General features: G+C 53.5%; 1 protein-coding gene across 2 annotated transcripts in view; it reads left to right on the top strand.

Annotated features, from left to right (window-relative positions):
• Nucleotides 1-1,062: 1,062 nt before the first annotated feature.
• Nucleotides 1,063-25,148, top strand: part of TTLL9 (tubulin tyrosine ligase like 9) — a 36,451-nt gene continuing 12,365 nt past the window's right edge. Inside the window, exons 1-10 of one of the 2 annotated variants that reach the window (XM_040981665.1) lie at nucleotides 1,063-1,112; nucleotides 4,685-4,728; nucleotides 8,146-8,238; nucleotides 13,542-13,653; nucleotides 14,642-14,827; nucleotides 20,388-20,456; nucleotides 20,953-21,027; nucleotides 22,557-22,647; nucleotides 23,945-23,985; nucleotides 24,583-24,670. In XM_040981665.1, the coding sequence (XP_040837599.1) occupies nucleotides 1,098-1,112; nucleotides 4,685-4,728; nucleotides 8,146-8,238; nucleotides 13,542-13,653; nucleotides 14,642-14,827; nucleotides 20,388-20,456; nucleotides 20,953-21,027; nucleotides 22,557-22,647; nucleotides 23,945-23,985; nucleotides 24,583-24,670 (814 nt within the window). In that variant the 5' untranslated portion in view covers nucleotides 1,063-1,097. The remainder of the gene's footprint in view (nucleotides 1,113-4,684; nucleotides 4,729-8,145; nucleotides 8,239-13,541; nucleotides 13,654-14,641; nucleotides 14,828-20,387; nucleotides 20,457-20,952; nucleotides 21,028-22,556; nucleotides 22,648-23,944; nucleotides 23,986-24,582; nucleotides 24,671-25,148) is intronic. The other variant, XM_040981666.1, reaches the window with a different exon arrangement.

The following is a 25,148-nucleotide window of genomic DNA, read 5'->3' as shown; positions in this document are numbered from 1 at the left end:
CCACCTGGTGGTAGCTTTGGGCACAGGTGCAGCTCCAGCAGTGGCCTGGCTGGCACCACCTAGACAGGGTTTCTGCAGAATCTGATTCTGACCAGCTTTGATCACTCCCTTGGTCCCTGCCCCTTTTTAAATCCTGAGTCTGCCAGCTTCCCACCAACTTTTTGCCTTGTCAAGCATTGCACCAATGAATTCCATTTCTATTTGAACTCATTACACATATTTTCCCTTCCTTTCTTCACCTCTTCTCATCCCTTCCAATTTCTCCTCCTTCTCTTCCCTGTTTCTCCAGAAGCATGCAAGCTGAGATGGAGGCAGAGAGCTTGCCAAGGCACCAGCCAAGAGAATTTTGAGTGACAGAAATGTGTGTGCACACGTGGGAGTGTGGTGATGGAATCCGGGGAGAAGTTGGGTTGGCAGACATCCTGGGACACAAACAGCAATGAGGCTGGCCAGAGTCCTCCGCTCCAGCTCAGGGAGAGCCTTGCAGGTGTCATGTACATGGAGGCCTTGGGGAGCCAAGGGAGGCTGGGTGTGGGGCGGGACAAGAGGTTGGGTGTGGGGTGCTTGCAAGAGCTGTTGGTCTGCAGAGAACGCCAGGGTGGACTCTGCTGGTGAGGTGCAGGGCAGGGAACAAGTTCAGGCGTACCCTTCCTGGTTAAGAACTACAAAGCCACTGCCAGAGCTTAAAGACTACGAAGTGGCCCTGTCCCTGTGCACCTCCTGGGGATTCTGCCGAGGAAGGGCATGGAATTCCATTGGATTCATGAAAAGCAACCGCAACTTTTCAGGGGCAGCTGGAGGTGGTGTTGGGCAGGGAAGTGTCCGTGGAGGACAGCCAGGCTCTGGGCGAGAGCCCCACATCACGGAGAACTGGGACTGGCAGAGAAAAGCCGCGGGATAGGGACTGCCAGGCCATCCAAGGGCCTCCGGGATGCACCTACGCCTGCGCACCCCCAACCCCAGAGCTGTGCATTCTGCTCATCCAATCAGAGTGGCGAACTGGGCGCCGGCCGGCACCTTGGCAACGGGATGCACGCGCTCGCACCCGGCGCGGAGGCGGGTGGCGGTTAGGGTCGGGGGCCCTGGAGAACCGGGTCATGTTGCGGCAGAAGGTAGGAGCGCCTCCAATCCAGATGTTTTCACAGTATTCAGGGAGAGGGAGGGAAGCTGCTGAGGGCTTCAGAACCTGGGATTGGGGAAGGGTTGCCCTCGAGGAGCGATTCTGATAGAAGAAGTAGAAAAAGTTGAACTCAGGCTGGCATGCTGTGCCTTCCCGTGAGCCCAGCGTGCTGGCGGCAAGTTTAAAATATTCTGGACTCCTCACCTGTATGCACAGGTTATTTTGACCCTAGGGAAACTGATTCTTTCAGATTATCTGACTTGGAGCAGATCTTAGAGATTCCTTCAGCCTGCCATTTGCCTATCCATCCATCCACTAACCCACCCACCCACCCGATCATCCATCTAAAACATGTTAATGACTGCCTGTCCAGACTGACCCTTGCCAGGGGCCAACCAGAAAACACAGAAGTGAATCAGATAAGCTTTTCTAGGAGAGCACAGACCAGCTTCTCCATTCTAAATATAAATAACATTTAGAATAAATAAAGACGTACCTTTTAATGGGGGCATGCACACATTACTTCTGCTCCCCAAATAGCTACAACAACTGTGGCTATCTCAGGCTGAAGTCAGGACATTGGGACCTAGCCTAAGATGTTGCTTCCCTGTGTCCCCAGTGTCCTGGTGGGCATCTGGTGGTGGGCATCTGGTGACTGTCACTAAAGGACTAATACTGAACCTGCTTACCTCCTGGGGTAGCCAAACAAAGTCTGCTTGGGGAGCAGAGAGCTCCTTTATTCTGGCTGACTCCCTCGATGCCTGCGATATTTTGGTTTGTAGCCAGGAGCTGATCTAGGACCCAGTTACTTGAACCGTCACCACTGCCCCCTCAGAAATGATGAGTTAGGAGCCAGGGCGCGAAGCCTGGCACTCGGCCCTGGGAGGCGGCTGTCCTCGGCACTGGGCCTGTGCTGGCCCCGAGACGCCTCCTGGCCTTCTCTGCCTTCCAGAGGGTCTGCTTCTGGCTTTCAGAGTAGATCTTGAATTTGTACTATTCTTTGCTTCTGTTTCCACCATGATAATCCTGATCTAATTCTCAATTTTATTGTCTATGGCCATACCACCCTGAACGCGCCAGATCTCATCTAATTCTCAATTTTAAAAAGTAATAGCTATTCAGGGCCCAGCGCAATGGCTTAGCAGCTAAAGTCTTCGCTGTGAATGCGCTGGCATCCCATACGAGTGCCAGTTCTAATCCCGGCAGCCCCACTTCCCATCCAGCTCCCTGCTTGTGGCCTGGGAAAGCAGTCAATGACGGCCCAAGGCCTTGGGACCTTGTACTCATATGGGAGACCCGGAAGAGGCTCCGGATTCCTGGCTGTTGCTGCCATTTGGGGAGTGAACCAATGCATGGCAGCTCCTGGCTCCTGGCTTCGGATTGGCACAGCACCAGCTGTTGTGGCCACTTGGGGAGTGAATCACCGGACAAAAGGTCTTCCTCTCTATCTTTGCTTCTCTCTATATATCTGACTTTGCAATAAAAATAACTAAATCTTTAAAAAAAAAGTGATAGCTATTCAAACACAGACTGGGATGCATGGCAGTTTTTTCGGTATTGTAAAAGCAGAAACTGAACATCAATGGAAAGAATCATTGTCTGTCCACCTGACTGGCTCGTGTGAGAGGAGGGACAAGGTGCAGGTGGCTGTGGGAGGCACTGACCCTGCATCTCCACTGTGAATGAACATCTGCATGAAAACTGCTTTGTTGCATTGTTATTTTTTCTTTTTTGAAGATTAATTTATTTTTATTGGAAAGGCGAGTTTACAGAGAGGAGAGACAGAACTTCCATGTGGTGGCCAACTCCCCATATGGCAGCAACAGCCAGAGCTGAGCTGATCCAAAGCCAGGAGCTTCTTCTGGGCCTCCCACGCAAGTGCAGGGTCCCAAAGCTTTGGGCTGTTCTCTACTGCCTTCCAGGCCACAAGCAGGGAGCTGGATGGGAAGTGGAGCAGCTGGAATGAGAACTGGCATGCACTTGGGATACCTGCGCTTGGAGGTGGAGCCAATGCGCCAGCCCCATGTATTCTGTTGTTTTTGAAGAGGGAGGCACAGATCACTGTACTTTGAGGATGTTGTGATTTCTTTCAAAAGACTCAGGGGAAATAGAAACATGAGTTTACATCAGCTGGGCCATGGAGGTTGGTCTCATGCAGGGCGTATTTGTGCACTGCATCAAAACAGGCTCCCAGGTCCAACTAACATAAACTCCAGCCTGGATCTCAGCCCCTCCGGAGGCATGCTGGGAATCCTTCAGGGAGTGGAGGGGGAGTGAGGAATGGGATCAGGCAGGCGTGAAGCTGGGCTAGCAGGAGCCAGCTGAGCCAGGCAGCCAGCCCTGTGCCCCCTCCCTCTTCCTGCCTCACTCTTAGGGGACTCCAGGCACGGAGCTCACTTTTTCACTTTTGTTGGTTCAGAGCGGCTGCCCTCCCTCACCCCATCTTGTTGTCAGCGCCAGCCCCTTGGCTTCAGCTGCCTCCTTCAGCCACATTGAAGGACCCTCGGGAGTACATGGAGCACCCCACCCTGACCATCCAGAGAAAGCACTCTGGTTTTAGGTCAGCCACCTGCATCCTGAACCCCCCTTTTTCTGTGTCGGGTACCATGGGTACAGGAGAGAGAGGGAGAAAGGGAGAGAGAGAGAGAGAGAGAGACACACACACACGTAGACGTCTCTGTGGGTGGCCTTTCTGCTGATCACCATTTATTAACATCAAAGCATTACAAGATGAAAGAGAGATACTGGTGGCAGCAGCACTGCACATCAAAGGTGCCTGAATACATACAATTTAAAAGGTGCAGGACTTCCACCCTGGAGCTGGAAAACACTGTGGGTGGAGATCTGAATAGCTTGAGACACAGAGCTAGCTTGTCAGCCATCACCAGAATCTTTCTTGACCCTGGGGCACCTGAGCGTAGGCTCCAGCTGAGCTGGGTACGTGGGCCTGCTGGGACCCATGGAAACTGAGAGATGGTGAATGTGCATTGTTGTCAGCCACCCAGTGGGTGGCCATTTTTCCACCCAGCAAAAGAAAATGAATAAGCATGGCAAATCTGATGCCAAGGTCTTTTGGCCCAGGACTGGTTTGGACTTCCGTTTCCTTGGAGATAACACAGAGGACCAGGCTGGACATTGGTGGAGCAGGACAACACCCACTCACTGACAGCTGGGAAGGTCCATCTAACCCCGCCCCTCCTGAATCCCTGGTCCCATCTGCCGTTTCAAGCTAGGTGGTGCTCAGAGCCCCTTCCTTGAGCCTCAAAACCAGGATTGAGGATTCACCGTTTGAGGCATGGAACACTAGGCACTGGCAAAACCCCTGTGTGGGGAGGAAGCCTAGGGTGCAGAGGGCCCTCAGATAGGGGGCATTCACCCCAAGAACAGGAGACCCATTCTGGACTTGACTTGCTGAGCACAGGATGGCCCCCAAAAACTTGGCTAGCCCAAACCTTACCCAGGTCCTGGACATCGTTGAGTCCAGTGGCCTGAATGTTAATCTGAGCTGGGAAGGCAGGATGGATATGCAAAACCAATTGCACCCTTTTCCTTTTCTCATGGCAGAATCCAAATCTGAAGGGCCATGGAGTGTCAAAGGGGAAAGAAAGGTGAGTGATCCCACTTAACCATAACCACAGGAGCTGCGGTTCTTACCTACAGACTCCGTCCCTCCCTCCCATCTTTCAGCCCTTTCTTCTTCCCTGGCTTCAGCATTTACAGCAATACTCATGGCCAGTATGATTACTAACAAGCAAGCCTGCACTTACCACGTGCTCGGGCCAATCACCTTCGTTGTATCATCAGCTCCTTCCCACACTGTCTGAAGTGTTAGGATTGTGTCCATTTTACAGATGGGGGTGCTGGAGTTCAGAGAGGCTGAGTGCCAGCCCATGATTGATCGCAGGCTCTGCCATCCGCAGCACTGGCTGGACACCAGGGCCAGCTCTCTCATCACGATGGCTTGCTCCTGCGCCTTCAGCAAGCCTGCGAGCACTGATGGCTCCCTGGTCCCCTGAGTCTGGTCCTCTGCTTCACTCTGCACCAGCAACCCGGCTGCTAAGGTCAGGCCCTCTAGGGCTTCCCTGGGACAGAGCCGACTTGCCCAGAGCTGGGGAATGAGCAGTGTAGACATCACTGAAGACTGGGGAGTGGCAGGCAGAGTGGGAGGAGTCCATCTGGTTCACACACACTGGAGGTTATGTTCTCTTTGAGGTCCCTCCTGCTACTACCACCAGCAGCAGTGACCTTCTCCATCTATGCCTCCCCCCCCTTTTTTTAAAAAAGATTTATTCATTTTTATCAGAAAGACAGATTCACAGAGAGAAAGGGAGGCAGAGAGAAAGACCCTCCATCCGCTGGCTCACCCGCAAAGCGGCCACAAGAGCCAGTCAAGGCGATCTGAAACCAGGAGCCAGGAACTTCTTCCGGGTCTCCCACACGGGTGCAGGGGCCCAAGGCTTTGGGCCATTCTCGACTGCTTTCCCAGGCCCCAAGCAGGGAGTTGAATGAAAGTGGAACAATTAGACTTGATGTGGTAGCCTAGTGGCTAAAGTCCTCATCTTGCACACACCAGGATCCCACATGGGCGCCGGTTCCTGGTAGGAAGTGAACAGGTTCTTGCCACCATGGCCAAGTGGGTTCGGTGCCCCTGGGGATTGCCGGGAGGCAGGGAATTCACTGTGTGTAGGGGTGGGGCCAAAGAGAGTTGAGGCTCTCACCCCACTGAAAGACAAGAGAGAGCCAGGTCCACCCACCGACTGAGTTGTCTTTGGCTGTATTCTGTGCAGGGAGGAGGGTGGGTTGTGGCAGAGGGGATCGGCCTCCCTTCATGCTCTTCAAGCTGTACCTGCTCACCACCTGTGCCCACTTTTGCTCTGTGGTGCCACGTGCCAAGAGGCCCTCGCCAGAAGCCAAGCAGTGCTGGTGCGAGCTGGGAGACTTCCAGAGCTGTTAGATCAGTGACCTGCGTCCACGGTCAAGGGTCCAGCCACAGACATTTCCTGATAGTTACAGGAAATGGTCTTGAGTCAGCTTTGCTGTTGAGCTAGACTGACTGGTTATGGTATAGAAATCTGCTTGACTGAGCTGTTTGCACCTGTATTCACAAGGGACACTGGTCTGCAGTTTTCTGTTTGTGTTCCATCCTCATCTGGTTTTGCTGTGTTAGTACTTGCTTCACACAACAAATCTGGGAGGCCTCTGCTTGGATTTTTTTGGTAGGGATCATGTGCAGGCAAGCTAATTCTCCTTTAAACATTTGGGAGACTTCTCCAGGAAAAGCATCTGGACCTACAGATTTTTAAGAATTATGAATCCAACTTCGTTGATGGTGACAGAGCTATTCAAATAATTTCTGTCACATTGGGTGAATTGTGGTCATCTGTGCTTTTCAAGGAACCAGTCCATTTCATTGAGGTTGTCAGCTGTTGGAGTGTGACGTTGCCAATGGCGTTCTCTCATTGTCATCTTGCGTCTGTAGGAGCTAGCGTGACACCTCCTGTGCCATTCCTCATCTTGGCAGCAGAATCGTCTTTGTGTTTTCTTTGGCATAAAAGTTTGTCCATCTTATTGCTTTTTCAGTGAGCAAATCTCTTATTTTGACTGATTTCTCTCTACTGTCTTTCTAAACTCAGTATCAATGATTCCTAACTCTGACATCATCCCAGAGTGGGAGGTGCCACGCTTGATTCCTTCTTACCCCTTCGTGGAGAAGGACATCCAGGTTCCATGTGTGGTGTCCACTGTCACCATGCAGGGGCAGGGATGAAAGCCCTGCATCTGTCTTTGCCCTTCTTTGACACTACCCTAGGGGGTGTTGGGATGCCTTGTACTGACTCCCCACTTGGTCTTTGGCAGCGAGTCACAGGTGTTTTCTGGGGTTTGGATGGTGTAGAGCAGTTGTTGTCTAAATCTTCTGTGGTGCTGGGTCATTTCTTGGTCCCCTGGCTGCAGATGGTGAGTTTGTTTTGTTTCTTGCACTCACTGTTATTTCTGGGTTACTGGCTTTTTATTTCCAGATGTGGGATATTTGAGGTGAAACTCAGGAAATCCACCAGCTTGTTGTTGTTTTTGCTTCTGAGGTGCCTTCTCCACCATTTAATCTTCTTAGGTTGTTTTATGTAGAGTGTCCTGGGTTTTCAGTCATATTCATAGGAGGAATAGTGAAAAAGACACTTGTTTCAACTTTCCAAATGACTGCCAGGAAAAGAGATTTGAAATACTTCACCGTTTGAGAGAAAACTCATGGGCCCTCACTCTAGCACAGTGGATTTAGTCGTTGTTTGTAAGGCCAGGATCCCATAGCTGAGTGCTGGTTCAAGCCCCAGCTTCTCCACTTCTGACCCAGCTTCCTGCCGATGCACTTGGGACAGCAGTGGAAGATGGTCCAAGTGCTTGGGTCCCTCCATCCCGCATAACAGACCTGGCTGTTGTAATCATCTGGGGAGTGAGCTAGCAGATAGAAGATTTTTTTTCCTCTCTTTCTCTGTCTTTGTCTCTCCTTTTCTCTCTCTGTAACTCTGCCATGTCGTTATTTATTTTTAAATATATGTTTATTTTTATTGAAAAGACACTTTACAGAGCGAAGAAGAGACAGAAAGATCTTCCATTCTCTGGTTCACTCCCCAAATGGTCACATTGGCTGGAACTGAGTCAATCCGAAGCCAGGAGCCTGGAGCTTCCTCTGAAAGGCAGAGGCCCAAAGATTTGGGCCATTCTGCCTTTCAAATAAATAATTTTTTTTTAAAAAAAAGAATTAGACAGGTTTCATGTAAAGCAACTGCACCATACCTGGCACCTAGTAAGTGCTGGATGAAAGGATTGCCATTTTAATCATTTCAAGATTCTGTAATCCTCAAGTTGATTATTTTGGGTGTGGTCACACTGGGATGATGAATGGTGAAATGCACTAATTCTGTTTTTGTAGAACTTGACTGACCTTCCTCGCTCCTGCTTTCCTACCCCTGGGCCGTGCTAAGAACATTGTTGATGCTGAGCTGTGTTCCGCTCACCGTCTTGTCTTGCAGAGAGCAGAGAGCATCAATCCGGTTCAAGACCACCCTCATGAACACGCTCATGGATGTCCTTCGCCACAGGCCAGGATGGGTGGAAGTAAAGGAGTAAGACACCCACTGCTTCCCCAACCCCTTCTTCCCAGCGTTCCCCAGGAGCCCACTGAGACTCAAAATGGCTATGACGTTTGTCTAGTCTCAGTGTGTCAGGGACATTACCAATGCCATCATTCTTAAAGCCCCATTGCCATCCTGTGAGCCAGGCTCACATTCAGAATCTCTAAGCCTGATTTTCAAGGTCACCCAGCATGTAAGGCTTGGAGTGGGACCCAAGCCCAGTTCAGTGTAGCTACAGCATAGCCAGTATCCTGCAGCTCTCCGTAGAAACAAGGAAGGCAGCTACTGTCCCCTCACTGGCTTGAATTCTCCAGTAGTGGACCCAGGACCATAGCCCCCCTGGCCACTGTGTGCTCTTGACCCCAAATTCTGCATTTGTGTGTGTGCGCACATGCTGGGCTCTGGGAATGCAAAGATAAATCAAGGTACAATGTGTGCTGCACAGCAGGTGCTTGTATTAGCTCGAGTGCTTCTATCAGTCGGGTTGAGAGTCACTTAATGGAGACGCAGAGTAAAACAGGCTTTGACAGGCAATTTCTCTGTCCCTTGGAAGGCCACACAGGGAGTTCAGAGGAGTAAGGCAGCATCTCTTAATCTGTTTCCATCTTTCCAAGTGGCACTCCCTTGAATGAGGCCCTGCCCTCCTGTCCCCCCGGTGAGTTCCCCTAGGATGTAAGAAGAGACGCCCCTCCCGCTCCCCTGTCCCAGCCCAGGAGAACGTAACCCAGGAGCCCTTCAGGACTCGCTGGCTGGAACGGAACCAGCCGCAAGGGACTGCACAATGTGTTCATTTCAGAAAAGGCTGAGGATTCTGTTGGTAGGAGAAGGGGGAGAGAGACATGGGATGTAAGAGGGACCCGGCTGCCTTGCCGAGGAGCTTGGTGGTCATGAGTGTGGTTCCAACAGTTCGTGGAAAATGGAGTTAAACACTAAGCTTAATTTGCTGCAACAAACAAACAAACAAACAAAACCTCTGAAATCTATGTCAAGAGGGGTCTAGGGAAAATATGCGTGGACTTCAGAATGGTTTTAAGTCAGAATTGATTGCATTTTAAAATTCCATTTTGCATGAACTTTTTGACTTATCTCATACCAACCACTGAGCCTGTTTTCTGGCACTCTTTCTGGCACTTCACCTGCACAATGTCCTTCACTCCTGCCAGCCAATCATCCAGATCCACGCTATCAGTGTCTTCCTCTTACCAATGAGAAAACTGGACACAAAGTGGTGGGAAAAAAATATCCCACTTGCAGCCTCTCAGCTTGTAGGGGTGCGGCCTAGCGTTGGCACCTTGCCTCGCTATCCAGCTCATCCCCTGCCCAATGCTCATGGCCTCTCAGTGAGTAAAGGAATGAGAGAGAGAATGCTACCCACTGCCAGGGTCCAGCAGGAGCCGCACACCATTTCCATTGTGCAAGGAAATTAGGGGCTGACTTTCCAGGACAAGCTGGGACACAGAGAATCCAAGACGGTGGAATCCTGTCTTGGGGATCTGGAGAGAATATGATCATGAGAATGTCGCTGATCATGGCTCTTGCCAGGGATCTGCCTCCTTGGTTCCATCATGATCTTGCTAGTCCCGGTATCAGATGAGGCTTCCTTTGGTGCCTGGGTGCACAGGGAGCAACAGGGGAGACGGGGCGAGTTCTTTGCTCACACGTTTGTTCACCATGCAGACCTTCCCCCGAGTGCTCCAGGGCCCTTGGGCCAGTTCACAACCCCGAGTTGTCTGCTGCTTGCTGGTGATGCTAGAGCCTTCCCCAGGCTCCCTGCTCAGGCGGGCTCTGAGTGAGATGGTGGTGAGAAGGCCCTGGAGAAAACTGAAGTAGAGCTTGGTCTCTCAAAACCGCATGCCTTCACTCCCTAACGTTTTTAAGCTATTTTGTCATTTGATGCCTTATTACTATGTTTTTAGACCTGAATCTTTCTAATCAACAGCATGTCAACTTCATTTTTTCTTTCTTTCTTTCTTCCTTTCTTTCTTTCTTTCCTTCTCTCTCTCTTTCTTTCTTTCTTTCTTTCTTTCTTTTTGGAAAAAGATTTATCCTTTTACTTGAAAGAATTACAGAAAGGGAGAGGTAGAGAGAGATCCATCCTCTGGCTCGACCCCCAAATGGCCGCCACGGCCAGGGCTGGGACAAACCAGAGCCAGGAGCATCATCCGAGTCTCCCACATAGATGCTGCGGTCCAAGCATTTGGACTTGAACTGGTGATCCACGATGAGACACTGGTGTCACCAGTGGCACCAGCATCAACAAACTTGAACACCAAGGATTCAGCATCTTAGAGGACCCTTGCCTGGATCTGCTGTTTTTATCCCTGCGGCCACAGCAGTGACTCTCAGTCATGCCCCATTTATGACGTGGCATTCTTCTGCAAAGTGACATTGTCCCCCTAGCCATTCAGGTATTAAAGATCACTTTTATTTTAAAAAGTATTTATTTGTTTTCCTTGGAAAGGAAGATTTACAGAAAGAGGGAAAAACAGAAGGATCTCCCACTGGCTGGTTCACTCCCCAAATATCCATGACGGCTGGAGCTAAGCTATTCCCAGGCCAGAAACCAGAAGCTTCTTTTGGGTCTCCTATGCAGGTACAGGGTCCCAAGGCTTTGGGCAGTCCTCAACTGCTCTCCTAGGCCACAGGCAGGGAGCTGGATAGGAAGAGGAACAGCTGGGACAGTGCCCACATGAGATTCTAGCGCTTGGAGGTGGAGGATTAGCTAATTGACCCATGGCACTGGCTGCTAAGATCACTTCTGCTTATTGAAGTCCACTGTGATGGCCAGAAGACCTGAGGCATAGAGAGGACGGCACAGCCGCCCAGCAGGCAGGACCTGAATCCGGGCTCTTGGCTCAGGGCTGCTGGTCCCTGCGTGGCATCACCTCAGCTCCAGGAAGGCCTCGAGGTGGCAAAGAGCAATGAAGCGTTTGGACAAGGTCCCAGTCCACCAGTGAAGCGTCCACAGCGGCTCTGTGCCTGGCCCCCGGCAGTTTGCCACCAGCAGAAGGAAGGCAGTCAGTAGCCCTGCTGTGCCTGAGGCAGCAGCCCAAGCACAGGGAGTCTGGAGACAGCCCAGGCCCCAGGTTTTCATGAATAACTCAGGGCACCATGGAGAAGTGGGTATTTCCTGACTCCGCCGCCGTTCGGTCCCCTCGTGCCTCGCCATCTGTGTGGGGCATGTGCTGTTTAGATTTTCCTCAAGACCGACTCACTGTTTAACTGAACTAAAGAAACGTGCCATACTGTCTGTGGGATGGCGGGGTTGTTGCCTACGTCTGCTTGCTTTCCGGTCTACATGAGAATAAGGACATGGCTGTTACCCTTCTAAATGGTGTACCGTGAAGCTTGCGACAGTTACAGAGCTGTCCCACACAGCGCCCCCGGCAAGCGACACAGAGCTCTTCTCCCTGCCCCATGCCCCCAGCCTTGGAGTTCAAAGTGAGGCTTGGCTCGTCTTCTATCACCGAAGCTCCCTCCTCCCGCCCCACCAAGTAAAGATTGCAACATTGAGAAGACCCTGGGAACTGAGGAGCTACTTAAATGGTGTCCTGAAAATTCCAGAGAGAGGGTCTGGCGTGGTAGCCTAGTGGCTAAAGTCCTCACCTTGCACGCACTAGGATTGCATATGGGCATTGGCTCTAATCCTGGCAGCCCAATTTCCAATCCAGTTCCCTGCTTGTAGCCAGGAAAGCAGTGAAAGATGGCCCAAAACCTTGGGACCGTGCATCTGGGTGGAAGACCTGGAAGAGGCTCTGCGCTCCTGACTTTGGATTGATGCAGCTCCAGCCATTGAGGCCCCCTGGGAAGTGAGTCATTGGATGAAAGATCTTCTCTCTCTCTCCTCTCTGTATATCTGACTTTGCAATAAAAAAATGAATAAATCTTTAAAAAGAGAGAGAAAAAAGCTTCGTTGCTAAGTCAGCGTGGCACGAGGCTGTCAGTTCCGGTGGACCAGGAGTAGAGTACCTCTCTGTAACACTGGGGGTCGCAGTGAGGATGAGGAGCAGCCGTGCTGGGGCATCTTTGCCTCCCTACCCAGCAATCATGGGCACAAATCAGCCACAGAAGGTTCTTGCGGCTTCTTAGGGTGGCATACATAAAATATATTATTATATTTTTTTTTGGAAAAGCAGATTTAGAGAGAGCTTCCATCTGCTGGTTCACTCCCCAGATGGCTGTGACAGCCAGAGCTGAGCCGATTTGAAGCCAGGAGTTTCTTCTGGTCTCTGACACGAGTGCAGGGTCCCAGGGTCCCAGAGCTTTGGGCCATTCCCTACTGCTTTCCCAGGCCATAAGCAGAGAGCTGGATGGGAAGTGGAGCAGCAGGGACATGAACTGGTGCCCATATGGGATGCCCGAGTTTGCAGGTGGAATATTAGCCAATTGAGTCATCACTCTGCCCCATGAGTTAACATTTGTAAAGTGCTCAGAAGCAGGGTCTAGCACAGGGTAAACCATAAGTATGAGCAACCAGAAAGCCCAAAAGCATGCCGCATGGTGCTGAGTGCAGTGTCTGCATGTGCACACGCAGGAATGCCATGGGGGCTTGCATAGACACGGTGCGCCAGGCCCCCACTAGTGCTGTCCCTTGGGACACAGAGAAAAATGCAGAGGCCTTCACTTGCAGTCATTTTTAACTTGGAAACAAACAAACAAACAAATTGGAGCCATTTCATTTCCTATGGCATCTTTTCCAAACTCCTGGTCCCTGCACCCCAGCAGCCGCACCCAGATTCAGTGGCTGGGTCTGGGTTCCTGTCCCCTCTCCCTGGCATGGTGACGGAAAAAGGTTTGAGAGCTGGAGGCCAGAGGAGCATGGGTGGGTCTTGGTGCATCTGGTGCCCACCCTGAGCCAGGCCGTCCTCTCCAAGAGCTTCACGGATGACCATGGCCATCCCAGGGATTGATCCAAGGGATCCACAAGGACCTCGCTTGCATGAAGGGCTTGCCAGTTCTCCCTTCCGGGTGCTGCACAGGTGGCTGGGCTGCTAGCAGCAGGTGAGGCTGGCTGAGGTGTGCGGGACGAGGGATGCGGGCTGAGGTCTGCTCCCAGCCCCATCCAGATAGGCCCAGAGGCCCTGGAGATGTAGCATGGCCACACCTGCTGCTGGTTCAAGGTAAGACAGCTGCCTGGATTTTCATGGGCACCTGATCCTAGCCTTCATTCTCAGCCTAACTAAGTTCAGGCAGTTGGTGGCCGCCCATGACCCCCATGCCCTCCTATGTCCTCCTGGGAGCCCAGCAGCGGCTAGCAAGGCCCTGTGGCCGTGACCATGTCCTCCCTCCCACAGTGAAGGGGAGTGGGATTTCTACTGGTGTGATGTCAGCTGGCTGCGAGAGAACTTTGACCACACCTACATGGATGAGCACGTGCGCATCAGTCACTTCCGGAACCACTATGAGGTGAGCCCCCTCAGGGCCCTGGGGCTTGAGGGTGAGGTGAGCCCCCTCAGGGCCCTGGGGCATGAGAGCAGGAACCCCCAGCCCAGAGGAGGAGCCAACTGTCCTCAGTGGGGGTTCTGGTTGGCAGGTTGCTGGGGGTGGTGAGGGTTCAGGAACTGAAGAAGCAGGTGCCTGGGGAGCTACAGGTCTTGGGAGAAACAGGTGGGGGGATTTGAGATCTAAAGACAGAGGTCCAGAAGGAGCCAGTGGGGGAGGAAGTTTGCACAGTAGCCTAGTGGCTAATGTAGAAGTTTATTTATTGGGCCCACCTTTGTGAGGTAGCAGGTAAAGCTGCAGACTACAACACCCCAGCATCCCATTTGGGCACTGGTTTGCGTTCCAGCTGCTCCACTTCTCCTCCAGCTCCCTGCGAATAGTCTGGGAAAAGCAGAAAAGGCCCAAGTGCTTGGGCCCTTACCGCAACACGAGAGAGCCGGATGAGGCTCCTGGCTTTGGCCTGGCTCAGCCCTGGCCCTTACGGCCCTTGGGAGTGAAGCAGTGGGTGGAAGATGTTGCTCTCTCTCCTTCTCCCTAACTCTTTCAAATAATTTTTTTGAATGAACACTTTTTATCTTACTTGAGAGGCATGGGTGGAGGAGAAAGCAAGATCTTCCATCTGCGGGTTCGCTTCCTAAATATTCACAACAGCCAGGGCTGGGTGGAGCTAAAGCCAGGGAGGAGCCTGGAACTCCATCCGGGTCTCCCACGTGAGTAGTTAAGCCCATGAACTTTGGAGCCGGGCACCCTTCAGGTCAGACTCTGGATGTGGTATTCCTTGGTGAATAACTCCAGGTGACTGGCTGAGGTTTCTAGGCCTTAATATCCTCACCTGTGGAGTGGGCGTGAGTGTAGACCGGCAGGCCTTGAGGCTGCAGGGCTGGGGGGCGGGGCGCGGGATGGTAGGTCGGGAACCCGAGGGTCCATGGTCTGCCCCACTGCCGCCACCCAGCTGACCCGTAAGAACTACATGGTGAAGAACCTGAAGCGGTTCCGAAAGCAGCTGGAACGTGAGGTGGGGAAGGCGGAGGCAGCGAAGTGCGACTTCTTCCCCAAAACCTTCGAGCTGCCCTGTGAGTACCACCTGTTCGTGGAGGAGTTCCGCAAGAACCCAGGCATCACCTGGATCATGAAGCCGGTGAGTGGAGCCGTGGTGTGCTGGGGCCCCAGGGCGGGCCCTGCCTCGGGTGGCCCCTATGCTTTCTCCCTGGAGTGGAGACCCAGAGCCTCCCTTCTTGGCATAAAAGCGAGCAGGGACCTCTCCAGCTGAGACTGACAGCCCGTCAGTCCAGGCATCCACAAGTGCAGGCAACCTCAACACGGTGGTGCGAAAACAGAATGGAAAGGTTTATTTGTGGTGCAAAAAGCTTTGAAATGTACACACAGTTTGATCACAAAGTGCTTCTCCATGAGCTTCTGGAAAGGCCCTGGGACCCCCTGAGCTCTCCCTTGGCCTCAGTCCACAGTGAACAGGCCACACGTGCAGGTAGTGGTGCTGAGTGTTAGTGAAGAGGCCGGCACCCCGTGTGGAAAGCTCTGTGCTCTCCCTGGCCTGGCAGGCTGCCCTGGAGCAGGAGCACGGACTCTGCGGCCCAATCCGTGGGTGCTGATCCTGGCTGTGTGGCCTTGGGCAGGCGCCTTGACTTCTCTGGGTCCCAGTGTCCCTGTTTGCTGAATGGGAAGAGCTATAATGCCATTGCCTAGTGTAGTGGCACTGAAATGAGGCACTGTGGGTAAAACACACAGTAGGTACTCAAGAAATAAGAGCTGTTGTTCCTGTTGTAAGAACCCATATGGAGCTGCCGCCGACAGGTTTCATGGGATTGGCCTAAAAGAAGAATGGAGGGAGGTGGGCAGTAGCATACAGGTGGAGGGAATTGTATGTGCAAAGTCCTGGCATCTGGAGGTAGCCCCCTCAGGATGGAGAAGCTGAGTGGAGGGCAGAACACCCACCGGTCACTCACATGCCAGAAGGCCACGGGCCACACAGCCTCAGATACTATCATCAATGCCTCCACCCCCTTTAGGTTTTCTGGGCTCCAGGGACAGGGTTGGGGTCAGGGTTGGAAGGCACAGCTCTCTTGAAGCCCAGTGTTGGGTGATGCACAGGTGCTTGGCCAAAGACACCACTCGGCACAAACTCCACTGGCCGCTCCCAGCAGGCATTGGGTCCGAAAGTTGGGGGTGTGGGGGATGGTCCCTGGTGCTTACAGGCACAGCAGAGAGCGCTGGGGATTAGGCAGATGGAGCGCAGGCCGCCAGGAGTTGGCTCCAGCTCCCAGCATTATCCTCCTGGCAGATGCTAATTTACACTAATTGGGAATGAGCAATTGCGTGGTAAGTTGATTCCTTTCCCGGCCCACAGCCTTTGTGAGCCACAAACGCTGTAATTAAGAGGAGGGATCCTGGCTGAGTGCGAGGGTTGTGCAGAACAGGGCCCCGCCTAGGGGAGTGGGAAGAGGGTGCTTCCGCTGGGGGGTTCTCATCCTGTGGAAGCCTCCGTATCCATGTGCCCCTCCATCTGTTGCTATGGAGTTGGTTTAGCCCACCTGGCAGCCCGGATGTGACCTCGTGGTAGTGACAAGGTATGGTCAGGCAGTACCCACAGAGGGCTTTCAGCTAGGTGCCAATCAGGGGCGTTGGGATTGTTCCCTCTAAAAGCATGGGCAGCTCCCTGGGAAGCGCTGGATCAAGTGTTTCTAGGGTTTTCTGAATCTCCAGGCAGCTGGTTAGAATGCAGAGCCTGCTTCAGGTCTGGGTGGGGCCATCACTGCTGAGGGGGGGTAGGTACCTTGGGAAGCTGTGGGGGCTGGCAGGTCTGGAGGCTGTAGGGCAGACCAGGGGGCTGTGGGCTTGGCAGGATTTCTCTGTTAGGGCCTGGAGGCCAGTTTCTCCCTTTGCTAGGTTTTTGCTTTTTAGTGCTTGTGAACGAGCCATCCTTGTGGCCACTGAGTGATAGCAGGTGCTCATCACCTGTCAATCATATCGGTAGTGCACACAGCTGTGCTAGTGGAACTTCACGCAGCTGACGCCCAAGGTTAGCCTTCAGCCTAGGCGGCCAGTGCACGGCTTGGAAACTGTTGGACTAGATAGTTCCTTCTGAGATCTTACTCCTTCAGAGTAGATCTGAACAAAAAGGGAGTTTTTTGTTCATTTAAGTGGACATTAAATGTGGATAACAGCAGGAAAACCAACTTGCGTGGGTCCTTGGCCTCTTCCCACAAGGCCTGACTTTGTGATTCCGAGTGACCTTGGCCCTGCAAGGCTACTGTGGCCAGGCCAGTCATGGGGCAGCCAAACACTTCTCTCCCTGTGGCTGGCTGAGCCATCCTGTTCCTCTTGAGGGGCAGCCCGGCAGCCCAGACAGGGCTGAGTCAGACCCCGCTGTGGGGGACCTCCTTCCCCACAGCACCAGGCCCCAGCTCATCTCAGGGCTTGGCCATCACAATTGCATCAATGGTAGCGGTTTCCCCCTCTGAGCATCGTCCCTTCCCTGCAGCTCAGGCCTGCTGGGTCATGGGGCAGATGGCCAGGGCAGGGATGTTGGGGACACCTTGGGTTCCTGGAGCCTTGCGTGTGGCGCGGAGGCAGGTGCTAGGTGGCTGGGCTGGGTGAGCCCGATGGTCTTGGTGTGTGTCCGCTGGGCTGACCAGGGACAGTTCTCTGTGTGTGCTCTGTGGACCTGTTGGACTGCTGGGATGCTTGTAGCTTCAGGGGCTGCTTTCCAAGCCACAAGACAGGAAGAGCCACATGTTGACACTCTGCTAGCTCACCCCAGCCAGGGCCTTACTGAGCCCGCCTAAGCACTAGGTGTTTCTGTCTGTACATAATGGAAACCCCAACTAACAGCGCTTCAGCCAGAGGCCTTCTGCAGTGTTCTTATGCCAGGGCCTTCCTTAGCACCTAGAAAAGTCACAGAGTAGTGTGTGTGTGTGTGTTTAAATTGTTGTTCATTTGGGGACCTGGGGAGGGTGGGAAATTGGGTGGGCCTTCTCCCTTCAATAACCCCCTTTAAACATGAAGGTAACAATATGGAAAACATACTAGTATTATCCACTTTCATGTAGCCCTTGAACCTTCTTACCCTAATTAACTATGTTAAAAATGTCAAAATAAAATCATAAAAAAAAAAAAGCATCCAAAGTGCAAAAGTAGAAAGACTCTAATAAACGACTCTGCAGCCATTACTTAAAAAAAAAAAAAAAATTGTTGTTCATTTGAAAGGTGCAGAGATCCCTTACTTGCTGGTTCATTCCCTCAAGTAGCTGAAACAGCCAGAGCTGGGCCAGGTCCCAGCCAGAACCTGGAAGCGCAGTCCAGGTCTCACATGGGTGATTGGGACCCAAGTACTAGAGGAGTTAATGAGTGTGACTGGATCAGCACCTATGGGATTCATGGATCAGACTGTCACCTTGCACCCATAAATACATCAGAATAACAGGCATGCATTGTGGTACAGCAGGTTCAGCTGTTGCTCAAGGTACCCATATCAGAACCCCAACACCCTGCTGCCTGTGCGCTTGGGGGAGGCAGTGAAAGATGCCCTGAGTACTGGGGTGCCTACCATCCAGGGTTCCAGGCTCCTGGCTTAAGCCTGGCCCAGCCCTAGTTTATGTGGTTCTCCCTCTTCTTCACCACCTTCTTTCCTTCCCTCCCTCCTGTTCTCCCTGCCATTCTGCCTTTCAAAGAAATGTTTTAAAAATAAAGCAACTGTATTGAAAAACAGTCACAAATCTCTTAATCTGGGTCCTCCAAGAAACAGATGGCAAGATGAGGCTAAATACAGGGGGTTTTTTTGGTAAGATTTATTTATTTACTTGAAAGAGTGACAGAGATGTTCCACCTGCTGATTCACTCCCCATTTGGCTGGGCCAGATTGAAACCAGGAGGCTGGAACTCCTTTCAGGGCTCCCACAGGGGCTCCAGAGGGTCCAAGTGTTGGTCCATCTTGTGCTGCCTTCCCAGGTACATCAACAGGGAGCTGGAGTGGAAGCAGAGTATCAGGGACCAGAACTGGCCCTCTGATATGGAATGCCAGCTCTATACATAGCAGCTTCACCCAGTGTGCTGCTGGCCCCTGGCCCTGACCCCTGAATCGGCCACAGTTTTGCCTGTAGGAGAAGAGGGAGGGAGGAAGGAAGGGAGGGAGGGAAAGAGGGAGGGAAAGAAGGAAAGAGGCTGGGAGAGCATCAGGTGCAAGAAAAGGAAGGATGGAGGGAGACTAGAAGCTCCCAGACCATTGTGTGGCCTTAGAAGTTCAGTCACAGGGAGGCCTCAAGTGGGAGTCACTATTGGGGTCCTCATCCTTCAGCTCCCTGTGGGGCTCGGTCATTGGCTGGAAGCAGCCCCTCGTGAGGATATCAGCACGGCATGGGGCTCAGCACAAGGCCGAGGCATTCTCGGCTCACTGCTCTGCTGTAGGTGGAGGCTGGCAGGTGCATGCTCACGGCCACATCACACACCATCCCACAGTTCTGTGTGCTGTAGTCCTAGATGCACTCTTTGTGAGCTGAGGTCAGCCCTGCAGGTCTGGGACGTCCTTGGTGACTCCACTGAAGGGTTTATACTGACCATAGGGGCGGAGGTTAGGCTTTGCAAGCTGTGGATGGTGGTTGTCATCAATACTGGACGGTTGGGCCAGCGTTTATCCAACGCAGGCTGGAGCGATGTGAACAGTGCTGCTGTGGGTGTGTCCAGGTCCCTGGGTGTGTAGTTGCATGGTAGAGGAAGTGCCGGTCATAAGGCAGAGGATGCCGCCTAGCGCTTTCCCAGTGGGGCATGCTCCAGCAGCCAAGTGAGTTTCCGTGGCTTCTCGGACATCATCTGTCTGTAATCCCAGCTGCTCTTCGGAAGGGTACAGTTCAATTGAGCTCCTGTCTCCATGCTAGCATGGAGCTGTCTTCCTGCCCAAAATGCCTGCCCAAGTCTTTGGCAGAACTGTGGACTGCTGGAAGCCCTGGCTCAAGTGCTTCCCCAAGATGGTCATGTCCACATGGCTGCCCTTACCTATGCCCCTAGTCTTCTGGGTACACACAGGGTGCATGGCATGGCAGGTGGAGCAAGACCCACTCACCATGGACTTTGGCACACTAAGTGGAGCTGTGAATGATCCCCCAGACCTGGGTTACATCTGTCGCAGAATGTTTGGCACACAGTAGACACCGACTGTATGCCTTCTGGCTGGACTGTGCACTGCTTAGCAAAGCCATTCTGCACCCAAATGGAACTGTGTGGGGTGGGAGAGGATCGTGAGCTCCTGGCCCTACAAGTGTGCCAGTGTGGGGGATGGGAGGGGATGCAGGCAAGTGGCTACCACAGAGGGAGGGACACCCTGTGGAAAGTAGGAAAGGTCTGCTGGCTCCCAGACTCAGTGAAGCCAGGAATCAGCAGTACAGGGTTCAGTCAAGCTAAGCTGATTTCAGTATTAGCCGAGGCAAAACCTAATTAGGAAGGCAAATTGATTTCCAAAAAAAGAACTGGATGAGATGTTCCCAGGACTGTTAAAATGGCTTTTTAATTGTCTGTTCTCTTGCATTATTCATGCAAATGTACATCTCTGTGTGAGTGAACCGCCCCCCCCCCGCCCCGTTCTTGGCTCCTGACCACTCTCCCTGCGCCCCCAAGCTTAGTACCATCAGAGTGGGGCTGCACCTGCCAGGAGGGACCGCCCAGATCTGAGGGGCCTGTCCCCATGCCAGGTAGCCCGGTCCCAGGGGAAGGGCATCTTCCTCTTCCGGAGGCTGAAGGACATCATGGACTGGAGGAAGGTGAGCGTGCCTCTCCCCCTCTTCCCAAGCCCTCCGCTGCTCCCCTCAGCTCTGCCCCTTGGCCTGTCCCCTACAGGGGGTGGGGGAAGGAGGAGGCCTTGGATCCAGACTCCGACCTCACCACCCAGTGGCTATGTGACAGCAGACAGGTTTCTCCAGCTCTTGGTGCCTCAGAAAGTAGGGATGGCACTTGCTGAAGGTTAACATTGTGGGCTAGTACACGTGAGTCCCCTGCAGCAGGCACGCACACAGTCCCAAGGTCTCTAGCTGGGTCTGCTGCTCTCTGGCCTAGGGGGTACTGAGCCACCACTGGTGGGGGGTGAGGGTGGGGAAACAGCTGTCCCTCTGCCCAGACCCTGTCCTTGTTGTTTGCTGAAGCCCCCAAAGCCTCAGTGGTGATGGGGGGGGGCAGGGGGTACCCAATGCACCAGTGAATGCTGGGTAACTGCCTCTCCCACTGCCCACCACGTGCCAATTCCTCCCCTGCCTTTATCAGGGCACTGCTGGGAGGAAGCTCACCAACCTGGAGCTGCAGCCTACTCGGAGTGCCATCACCCTCTCCAGCAGCCACGTGAGTAGGAGCTGGGCGGAGGGGTGGGACTGGAGGAAGCATCCCTGACACCAAGCTCCCGCCCCATGGATACTATGACAAGGGCAATGGACAAGAAGGGACTGCATAGGGCGTGGGAGTCCTGCGGGTGGTATGAGATACCCTGTGTAGAGGACTATCACAGATTTCTATGGAAATGCTGTATATCTGACCTCTGCGACTTGGGGACCACCAGCCACATGACCCTGAGACCCCAGATGGGGCTGGCTGGTGCCAGTGAAGGGACAGGTTCTAAGTTCTGTTGTCTGTTGGATCTAATTGTAAAATGCATACCAGGCAGAACTGGCCACTCCAGCCAGAACGGAGATGTGTTCCCACTGCACTCAGCACAGCCGTGTCACACACCGTCACCACCACCCAGCTCCCGATCATGGTGCCACCTTCCCCAGCTAAGACTTGGTCCCCATCCCTCACCCGGCTCCATTCTGCTGGCTGTCCACTGCAGGCTAGCTGCCCTGGGAGCCTCGTGCCGCCGAGCACCCGATGTCCTTTGTGTCTGGCTTCATCCACTTAGCATATCGTCTTCCCATTCCATCTGTGTTGGAACATGAGATTTTAAAAATGTATGTTATTTAATTGAAAGAGTTACAGAGAGAGAGGGAAAGAGAAATCTTCCATCCGCTGGTTCACTACCCAAATATCTTCAACATACAGGACTGGGTCAACCTGAAGACGGAAACCTGGAATTCTATCTGGGTCTCCCACATTGGTGGCAGAGAGCACCCCCACCTGCTGGCCATCATCTGTTGTCTCCTGGGATGCAAGTTGCAGGAAGCTGCATCATTGTGGTGCGGTGGGTGAAACTTCTGCCTGCGGCATTGGCATTCCACGTGGGTGCCAGTTCGAGTCTCAGCAGCTCCACTTGTAATCCAGCTGCCTCTTAATGCATGTGAGAAAGTAGCAGAAGATGGTGCAAGTGTTTGGGTTCCTGACCCCCGTGTGGGAGACCTGGATAAAGCTCCTAATTTTGGCCTGACCAAGCCCACATCATCGAGGCCATCTGGGGAGTGAACCACCAGATAGAGGATCTCTATCCCTTTGCGTCTCTCTCTCTAACTCTGTTTAAAATAAGTAAACCTTAAAGAAAGCAAGCAGATCTGAACTCCAGTCAGGCATTTCAACATGGGATGCAGGTTTCCCAAGTAATGCCTTAACCATCAGGTCAGACACTCGTGATCTTACTTTGAATCGGCTGAAGCACAGTGGGCACACGTGGAGAGGTCACGTACGCAGGTTCTCTGGTGCCTTCCCCGAGCAGTACCACCACCAACCAGCTCTGTGGCCCTGGGCAGGCTCCCTGCTGCTCCTCCCCACCTCACTCCCCTGCCTTGTGCTTCAGCCTCTCATTTGTGAAGTGGGACACATACCAGCACTTCCCTGGTTGAGTTGGTTGAAGGACCTGGTGAGGGATCCCCACAGATGTCCCCACACCACACTTGGCACCCGACAGGTGCCTACAGATGTTAATAGCCGGTTGTCCTTACGATCAGGAAGTAAAAACTGCAGAGGAGCAGAAAGAAGAGCTTCCGGTAGAGAACTATGTGGCCCAGCGTTACATCGAAAACCCCTACCTGATAGGAGGTGAGCTGCCGGCTCCTCCCCCAGGCTGTATACCAACACTTGGTCAGCCGGTCAACAAGCCTCCAGCAAGGGCTGCCAAGAGCCCAGCCTGACAACCAGGCATGAAGGGGCACAGGAACCAGCCTGGCATGGCTATCCCCTCCAGGCCGCCGCCTGTGCCAGTCTCTCCAGCCAGCCACACCCTTGCCAAGCCTGTGGCAGCTCAGGAAGAGGTGGAGACCTAGCTCTCCCGTGCACATATGCAGGAAAGTGCTGGGTAACAGCCTCTGTCCCAGGTGCCTGCTGCCCACCCTGCTCTCGGAGCGTGGGCTCATCGACAGACATAGCCAGGGAACAGAGCCGTTAACCAGCTGCGTGTGTCAGTGGAGTAAATAATAAGTAGTGGGGCACAGTGACGTGGGCATCAGGGCAGGCCTGTGACTGGCAGTGACCCAGCGGCTGAGGCCAGATGATGGCTAGCAGTCACCTGTAAGAGAAGGATGCAGGGCCACAGGCCAGGTGGAAACACGCCTCCTCTCAGGCCTGGCAGGTGGTATTCCTTCCTCCCCTTTTCCCCCTGCAGTCCTAGGTCTCTTCTTTCTCTTCCCCCAGCAACCGCACACTGTCACCACCCAAGTGGCCGCCATCCCAATTCTGTCTCCAGTCCAAGACTTTGGTCCCAGATCTTGATGTGTACCAGCTGGTGACATCCACCTTGGATGTCCACCCACAACTCCAACCCAACAAGCTCCATGTTCAGACTGCAGCCTGCCTCCCATCACCACCCCACCCCCCACTCCAACCTAGATCTGCCTCACTCCCCAGCCCCTCCTCCATCCTGGTCACAGCTGGTTCTCCACCTGTCTCCAGAGGCTGCCCAGCCACCTCTATGGCATCTATCCTGGTCCTAACCACTGTGTGGGCCACCCCCATGGGTGCACTGGTCACCTTCACCCCCATGCCAGAAGTTCGGAGCTCTGCAGTAGTTGGTGGGACAAAGCACGAGGGTCACATGTGACTCAGCCACTGCTGGCCTCACGGATTTTGTCCCCTTGCACTTGGCCCTTAGCACAAGTGCTTTGTGTCCCCAGGGCCTCTGTCCACATGGTCCCTCCTGCCTGAAGGCCTCTCCCCACCCGGAGACAGGCTCCTTACCCTGTGGGTCCCCGCCTCCCTCCCCGGCATGCCCCCAGCCATCCTCTCCCACACCTGGTATGGTTTGACCCAGAATGCCATAAGGCAAGGGAGTCACATGTGTGCCTTGTTGACTTGCCCAGTGCCTGATGCCCGATGAATTCACCCTGTCTCCGCCTCACAGGCCGCAAGTTCGACCTGCGTGTCTACGTGCTGGTGATGTCGGTGAGTCACTGGTCAGGCTGGGGCATGGAGTATGAGTCCTGGGGCAGACAGGCATACCCAAGATGGTATGTCTGGTACCTTGGGTACCCAGCATCCAGACCTGTCCCTGGCCTGTGCCCCTGGGTTGAGTCATCTGTAAGTACCTGCTAACTCAGAGGAGTGCTCCCCTTGAGTCCTCCATTGAGGGGGCTTCCATTCTTATCCTGATGTTACAGCAAAAGGGAACAGGCACAGAGAAGTTGGGTGACTTGCCCAGGGTGGTAGAGCTGGGATCAAATCCAGGCACCTGGCCCCAGGCCCACTCTCTTAACCAAGGAATTGGCTCTCCTCTTACCACCCCTTCACACAGCCCACTCGGCAAGTGTGCACACATTCCTGGTTCTGGGCACAGGGTGACTGAAGCAGGCTCGGCCTCTGTCTTTCCTAGACGTCACAGACAGGTTGTGGGTGTCCGGGGAGTTGGGGAGCACTAGGGGTCTTATTCATTCTCCTGTGTCTCCCTCCCCCTGGGAATCGGGGTGCCTGGGAAAGAAGGGGGTTGAGCAGCTGCAAAAGCCACATACCCTCTCTTCTTTGCCTTGCTCTCTCCTGCCACAGTACATCCCTCTGCGGGCCTGGCTTTACCGGGACGGCTTTGCCCGGTTCTCCAACACCCGTTTCACGCTGAACAGCATCGATGACCAGTGTATCCCAGCGTTGACCCACTCCTCCCAGTCCCTGCAGCCCTGAGTGCAGAGTGGACAGGATGGGCCCAGGGCTCTCCCCCTGAGGCCCCCCCAAGGGGCAGCCTTCCCCTGCCACCCCATCCCCTGTGACTGCTCTGACAATGGCATTGGCAGTAGTCCTGGCAGTTGTGTGTATTCCCCTCCGTGGGACTGGACCTTGGAGCCTCCCTGGAGGACACTGACATTCTCTTGTGTCCTCAGTGTCTCCTTGCAGGCTCGCCCGCTCATTCACACACACAGTGCCACTGTCCTCTAACCCATCGGCAAGACTGGAAGTTCTGGTACAGAGACTGGGCAGGGCTTGGGGGTAGACATCCAGCTCCTCAGGAGGCAGTCTGGCAGGTGTCTATCAAAAGACCAGTGGCATCACCCTGATCCTGCAATGGCCCAATCCTGGGCATTTATGTAGGACACAGCAGGCTGCATGGTTGTTCATTG

The sequence above is a fragment of the Ochotona curzoniae genome, unplaced genomic scaffold (genome assembly GCF_017591425.1).
Source record: "Ochotona curzoniae isolate NIBS_2020 unplaced genomic scaffold, NIBS_Ocur_1.0 contig_3520, whole genome shotgun sequence".
Taxonomy (NCBI): Eukaryota; Metazoa; Chordata; class Mammalia; order Lagomorpha; family Ochotonidae; genus Ochotona; species Ochotona curzoniae.
This window is presented reverse-complemented; position numbering and strand designations above follow the sequence as displayed.